Source organism: Mandrillus leucophaeus, unplaced genomic scaffold (assembly GCF_000951045.1).
Source record: "Mandrillus leucophaeus isolate KB7577 unplaced genomic scaffold, Mleu.le_1.0 Scaffold789, whole genome shotgun sequence".
Classification (NCBI taxonomy): Eukaryota; Metazoa; Chordata; class Mammalia; order Primates; family Cercopithecidae; genus Mandrillus; species Mandrillus leucophaeus.
The window spans coordinates 587414-594923 of NW_012108574.1; the positions used below are offsets into that span (position 1 = coordinate 587414).

A 7510-nucleotide genomic window follows, 5' to 3' on the forward strand; every position below is an offset into this window, starting at 1 on the left:
TTTTTTTTTTTTTTTTTTTTGCATTAGCCATCTAGAGCTGTCCTTAGCTCTCTCCCTCTGTTTGGGTGTTTTCCAAACCCTAGTCCCATCTGCCTTTCAGGCCCCATGCGGTGAATGGGCAGCTGTCAGTCTCTTTGTTCAGCTCTGTCCTCCTTCAATACAGATCATCAGGCAGATTGAGCTTGAGGAGAATCCAAGTCAAGCCTAGAAGCCACCCCAAGATCGCAGGCCACCTGGCCTTTCAGGCAGATTTAAGGTACCTAACTGGTTGTCACATGGTTGCCTGGTGTAGCCCCTGTAGGTAACTGCCCCAGCCCAGTCAGACTGTTCTCAGAAAAGCCATTGGAACGAGCCAGCGTTTGGTTCCTTGGTTGGTCCCTTTGATGGGTTTCCAAGGCTCTCTACTGGGTGGCTTTCCATCTGTGTCTCACAGACAAAGGAGAGTCTGATGTATCCACCCATCTAGTGTAAGACAGAGATAGCGAAGGCAGAACAAATGGAGTCCATGCCCCGAGGCTGTGCCCTCAAGCTGACCTAGGGTCAGGGAAGGGAGGAGATGGTAGCAGCAGAACCACAGCACACCATTAAGCACTGGAAAGAGCAAGAGCTGAAATCAGAGGTTATTGGATATGCCTAGAGTCAGAAAAGCCTTGGGAAATTTTTGGTGATCGATTTTTTGGTCTCTCACCCTGTGAAGGGGGAAGCTGCTGATGGAGACTTCTATCTGCAGTACTTCAGGTTCCCAGCTGGCTCCCCATCCCCACCCTATAACATGACCAGCATAAAGAAATTAATTGGCCAACTGTTACCACTACTAGTCTGTCCCTGGCTAGACTAGACAGATGGGTGTGCCCCTGGGCTCAGTGGCAGCCAACCTGGGGTAATGGTGGGGTTGCCAGCTGTAGTCCAGCTGTTCTGGGGCCTGTGTTTGTGCACCTGTGGTGCTGTATCCTGCTCCACAGAGCTGGCTGTCCAGTGGAGAATACAAAGTGACATCTGGTGCCCCCTCAGAAAGAGTGTGGCCCCAGAGGCATGCCATTGGCTTTAGACTCTCTGGGAGGACATGTTTGAGAGCAACAGCCCCTTCCCCATCTTTTTCTTTCTTCTCAGCAGTTCTAAATCTCTCTGCCTGCAGTAAGTAGAGTGAGTGGCTGGTGAGGAGGTTTGTTGATGACACTGACAGTATCTGGTGACTCCCTCCAGGTGTGCACTCAGCAGTGAGCTGGGCAGAGGCATGGGAGGGACGTTGGCTGGGAGCAGATGGCCTCTGTAAATGAGTCTCTAGTTTCCTGCAACCTGGGAGTGTCCCTGGGAGCTTTACTTTCCTACTTTATGAAGTGAACCTGCTTTCTTTGGGATTTCGTGTACTCCTAATGCTTTTTTCCTCCAGATAGTTCTCTTTTCTGCTACATATTAGGACTCCCAAGGCAAGAGTGCACCTTTGTTTAGATCTGGGAGTAAAGGGAAAGAGCTGTCTGTCTCTCGTGTGTTTTCAGCTTGGCTCTGTGGGATCAGTTATGCCTCATTCCTGAAAAGGGCCTTTTTATCCCCCCAGAATGCTTTTCCTTTGCCAATACCACCTTCCTCAGCCTGCCCTTTGGAAAGGTTGAGAAGCTTAAAAAGTCAGGTAACAGAAGGCATAGATGGGCTTCAGAACCTGATTTGTAAATGTTAAGGCAAGGCTGGCCGCCACTGGTGAGAGTGACGCAGCAGCCCATAAGAAGTCACTGCGCTTATGAGGTTGCGATCACAGTGCATGTGGCAGGTTAGATTTGAGAAATGGTTAGGATTGTTCTGTTGGACAAGTGCAGACACCTGCCCAGGGAAGCAGCTCTCTTTTTTTAAGAGTTCCTTGGTTATTGAATTCAAATGGGGGACCAGTTTGTTATAGGAGACATCTGTGGCCAGCAAATCTGAACAGCTTCCTGGAAATACCTCTTTTAAACTAAGTTATCATAGACAGTGAACGAATCCTACCCGTAAAAGAGATGACGGCAGGGTAAGTGCAAAGTAAAACCTCCTTGCTCTAGTCTCTTGGGAGAATATTGTAACGAAAGCAGCATTTACTTCGTTGTTGCATTGGGGTGAAAAATCTGAGATGCTGGAATAATCGCAATGTTTGCCTTCTCTCCTTCCCTTCCTGCCAGCCAGTGAGGGCCAGGCTCCACTCTCCATCTTCACACCCTGCCCTTGCTCCAGCATTTCCATTCTGTTTTTCTCCTCTGTCTTTCTCTCTTTCTCTCAAATTCCTCCCTGCTTCCACCCCTGCCCGCTTTTCTTCTCCTTTCCTGGAAGTAATCATTAAACAAAAGAAAAAGTTGAATGTTCTTTGGTGAGTTTTCCTTCTTCTCTGCCTTTTCCTTCTTTAGCCAGCCAGTTCCCCTCAACCCCTGTGCACTCCATAGGAAGAACAAACTTACCTGTCTGCTTTCTTCGCATGCGCTCCTCCCCAAATTTTCATTTAGATATATACATACACTCCGTTTTGGAATAAATGAAGAGGTACATAATATTTGACACAAACTTGGGAGTGTTAGAGGTGATTAAGTGTTTACCTATCAGATAACCATCTGTGGCTCTGTGTTGGATTTTTTATACCATTAGGAAAATGGGGATTTTTTATAGGCCTGGCATACTTCTTCTTTGCCAACTAGCACTTTATTATCAAGATACACCCATGGCTCATTTCAGACTCACTGAACTTTTTTTATGTGAACGCACAGTCTTCATATTTTGAGCAGTCTGTGAGTTCTTGGTAACTCATCCCCTTACTACAAAAGCACTAAGTGAACGATACAAAAGTATAAAAGCACAAATTTCAACTTATATAGTTTAGTTTATGTTTCACTAGAAAATCAAATATTACTTTAGATTTCTCACATTGAAAATGCTTAGGATTGAGGTTTAGCTGCTTCCTTTAAAAAAAAAAAAAGAAAAGAAAGCCCCATGTCTTTTTTCTTGATCTACTGGAGTATTCTGAGGCTATTTCCTACATGAAAGTTCCCACCTGTGTCCCTTTAGTCCCCTGTATGGTCTCTTTGAGGATCAGTGCCCACTACGTTGTCTTCTAGGTGGATTAATCTACAGATCACCTTTACCTTCAGTATTTTCAGGAACAGGTGAATCATGGAGTCAAATAAGAGCTTTTTTTGGTTCACTTTACTCACCACTTGACTGAATTCCCTGAAAATGTTAAATGATAATTCTCTAAAAAGATCAGGTCAAGCTATCAGCCTCTAGCCTTCCATCCATGTCACAGCTGGGCACCTGCTTGGGTGCGCCTTCTGTGTTGGTGTCCTGCCGACTGCACTCCAGGAGCAGTCAGCATGTGCTCTCAAGCCTCCCCTCCCCAGGCCCTGGAGGAATGAATGGGGGAGTGAACCCACTTAGTTGCTGAGGGCTTCAGTTCTTCTGGATATTTTAGTGACCTCACAGACAGCATATTAAAACAGGAGCTGATTTAAGAAAAGTGCTGGCACCAAAAAAGAACTTTCGGTTTTTACATTGGGATAATTGTTATAAGCAAGTCAAAGGGACTCTCTTCAAGTTACTGATGGAGAAGATATTTGAGGCTTTTTGGGGGGCCATTTTTAGTGGCTCTGATATATCCAAGCTCTTTTAGACACTTTAGAATGAAGAGCTGTTCTAATGTTCCAAAATCTATTAGTTGGTCAAAACATTTGGTTTATACAGCTTTATACAGGCTGGGGATATTGGAAAAGAAATGCGACTTTTAAAATGACACCTAAAACATGCATTCAGTGTCTAGTCTGTTATCTAGGGGCCATCTGTCAGTAACAAGTTACCTTATGGAGAAAATGCAATAGAACCAAACAAGGAAGGAAATAGGAAGTAACTCTTAGTCTCTCTTGGGTTTAATGCTAACCTGCTAAGGTCAGGCAAAATTTAAGTGAATTTAGAAACCATAAAACCTTCTAGTGAGATGAATGCAGTGACAAAGGACCTTTGACCAGAGAGTCAGCTCTTCATTATTCGGACTTTAAAGCCATCTTTTTGGAGGTGATATTGTATTAGGCAGTCTGGTATTTACTAGACCTTGCAGAGCACCCCTTCTAGATGAGGCGGATATAGGGGGAGCGAGGGCTGTGGTCCATTCAGTTGGGAAGATGGAACACACAGATAAATCAGTGTGTGCTACAGCTCCACCGGGAACTTCACTCTCATAAGGTGGATTCCAGAAGCATCTTGTTTCCATTCTCCCCCAAGTCCTCTTCCTCTCATCCAGCCAGTGGCTGTAATACTGAGGTGGAGAGAACAGTCATTGTTTAAGCTGGCTATCTTTTGGCCTGAGGGTTTGGGGTATGTTGATATTTGTCGGTTACTATGACTTCTTTTTTTTCCCCCCTCAATTGCATCAAACCCTTAAAACATGGTGGTAAGTGAGCGATATGCATGCTTTTGGAGTTTGTTTAATCTCCGCTTCAGTCTATACGATGCACAGTTCATAATGTTAACACTTTTCTTCAAGTTTACTTCATTCACTTTCACAACTAATTTGGATTTCAGTTTGCTGTTTAATCCTCATTTACTTTGATTTTTGTATCTTTTTCTGTAATTCTGTTCTTTCCCTCTCCCCTGACTTCCCTGTTAGGGGTCAAGTCGTTTTTTTGTCTGACCTGTAGGGGAGAGTGGTGCTGCAGATAGTGATTCAGTCCAGGAGAGTGGGGAGACATGAGGCTCTTTTGTTTGTCAGTGTGAAAGTGGATTTGGGGAGACAGATGAAGGGGGCTCCTGGGATTTTGCCCCCTTGTGAATCTCAGCTGCTCCCACTTGCAGGCATGGCAGCTACGCCGGAGGCACTGTCGCTAAAACACCTCCATGCAACCCTTTGCATGTTACCAGCTTGTTGGGCTGGAAAGTGACATTACTAATCAGACACCAGGGAATACCCACACTCCAAAAGGAAAAACAGCCCGTGGTGTGAGGTGCTTGGGTTGGTGCCTACAGTGTCATGCTTTGAAAAGATTAGCCTGGCTATTGCGATTCTCCCTCCCCTGCTTTTTATTTTAAATTTGGGAGTAGATTGGTGTATTCTTGATTCGGCTATCTTGCATTAGAATTTTGTATTTTCGAGTGCACAGCCAGAGCACTAAAAATATTCCAAGTTTGCTCCTGTGTCTTTTCATTTAAATCCCCAAAGTGCTTAGTTCCTAGCATGTAGCTGAGCTGACTTGGCCGGGATGCTGAGCATTAGGATGTTGTGAGGGGAGAATTTAGGCTGGGCTTGTGTGTCTTAGTACCTGGTATGTCTTTGTATCTCTCCACTGCATACACAGCACACAGATGTCTTGGGTGTCCTTAAGTCTTAGTTTGTTCTCCGTACCTGTTTGATAGTGTATACCGTTGTTAGTAGTGGACTCCTGTGGACACTAGTGTGTCGCTAGCCTATTGTTTTGGCTGATGAGTCATTGGTTTGTGGTTAGTTCTTTTTTTTGAAATCCTTTTTTGCTCCAGTCACTGTGTGTGCTGGCGGTGGCTTTGCCTCTCCGTTGCCTCGAAGGAACAGGTGGAGCAATGTCTCCCTCTGACAGACATTACTCCCGACGTGTGCTCCTGCAGATGCCTACACTGAGACTGTAATCTCCATAACTGCTTCATGTGCACCAAGCCCCCTTGTGGAATCCTGCTGAGAGTTTTTCTAGAAGCCTTCAGTGAAATCAAACTGTTCTGAATCATTTAGTCTACCTGACTTTTGTGTAATAAAAACAAACTAAGAGCACTTACTTGTTCCCTTCCCCTTGTGGGCCTTTTTAAAACATTCTGTCTCTGAATGTATATCTCTGCTTAAAGGGGATCAAGTTGCACTTAGTTGAAACACGAAAGACATATAAATCAGAACCATAAAGTATCAATTTAAGAAGGCTTAAACTCATATAATGTCAGCTTTTTGATTTTAAAAAAGTTATCTCATGGCTCCCCTGGGTTTGGCTTCTGGTTTTGGCCAGGGCACAAGCGTGAGCCTGTCTTTCTGAAGTCTTTTCTAGAGGGATGTCACCACTGTTCAGCTCTCCTTGGTGTGTCACAGAACATCCTCTGGTATACATACACTTGTTGCTGGCATAGCCCAGCATGGCTGACCCAATTTAGGTTGAACTATTGTGGTTGCCTCTTCTCAATCTCATTCTCCAGACTAAAGACTCTTCTAAAGATTACAAAACAGCAAGAAAAACAGAGTGCCCTTTGGGGAAGTGAGGATGTGTGGCTAAATGTACAGATTGTACACATCCATTCACATTGCAGGATTGAGCCAAAACTGCATGCATTCACCACAAGAAAACAAACAGCAGGATTTTACAACTGAAATGTTGGTTTGTCTTCTCATCTATTTAAGAGTGAACCACTGGAACTTGGGGACAAGATGAGTATAACAATGTTGCAGCCTATCTGTCCGCTACAGTTGCAGTTTTTCATGACAAGCATTCAAAGTGTTAACTAAAACCATTGAAACAACATACCTGCCATTTAAACTTGAATCTAGAAATAATAACTCCATGAGTGTTTTGCACCTCCAGATGGAATGGCCTTTAATAAATGCTGTGAGTAGCCATGATTGCCACTTGCAGTTTGCTATTCTATTAATCCTTATGCAGAATCTAACAGTTTTCTTCTTTCTTCTCTTATCTCTCATGGATTTTTAAAAAACTGAACACCATGTAGATGATGAACCAGCTGGACCAATGTAAGTACTTTATTGGACATTGATTGAACAGTATCTGATTGAATTATGTTGTGTTTGCACTTTAATCAAATGGAGTAGCTAAGATTGGAGGGGAAGACAGTGAGTGGAAATGAAGGTTGCAGTGTTGCAGATTTCTTAGCTTGACACAGATCTGACTAAAAACAACTTGATTCTCAGGATAGGCTATGCAGTCTTGTTTTCAGTGGCCATACAAAGTGGAATACCATGCAAAAAACTTTTTTTCAAATTTCGCATATTCGATATGCTTAAAATGTGGGGGAAATGGCCAGTATATCTGAGGCTTCCTGTTTTGTCAATGTTAAAACATTTCTGATCCCAAGCATTTCAGATGAGGAATACTCAACCTGTAGCTGCTTAAGGAATGTTTTTTAATGCACTCATACTGTGCCACAAAATTTCTCACTACACCAGGGATGACAGTAAAAGAATCCCTGTATTTCCATGTGTTACACTTTCAAAGGTTGTTATTGACCAAGTTTAACTCATGTAATGCAATTTGAGGCTGGACTGTAGCCTGGATAAACAGTCTAGCCCCATTAACAATTGCTGGTATCCAAGAGAGAGAGTACTGCAGGTATGGAATCAATCTAAGCTGGGCAGAATCTCCTAGAGTTGGACTAAAGAGTGAGAAGCAGACAAACAGCACCCAAATTTGTTAAGTACCAGAGGGCCCAGCACTGCCAGCTTATGATTACCTTTTTTTTTTTTTTTTTTGAGACAGAGTCTTGCTCTGTCACCCAGGCTGGAGTGCAGTGGCACAATCTCAGCTCACTGCAAGCTCCGCCTCCC

At 43.7% G+C, this 7510-nt stretch overlaps 1 protein-coding gene across 4 annotated transcripts in view; it reads left to right on the plus strand.

Annotated features, from left to right (window-relative positions):
- The window catches only part of NPTN (neuroplastin), a 79398-nt gene that overhangs the window by 69114 nt on the left and 2774 nt on the right, over positions 1 to 7510 (plus strand). For 2 of the 4 annotated variants that reach the window (XM_011967121.1, XM_011967123.1), the window contains one exon: positions 6679 to 6700. In XM_011967121.1, coding sequence (XP_011822511.1) covers positions 6679 to 6700 — 22 coding nt within the window. The remainder of the gene's footprint in view (positions 1 to 6678; positions 6701 to 7510) is intronic. The other 2 variants (XM_011967122.1, XM_011967124.1) reach the window with 1 other exon arrangement.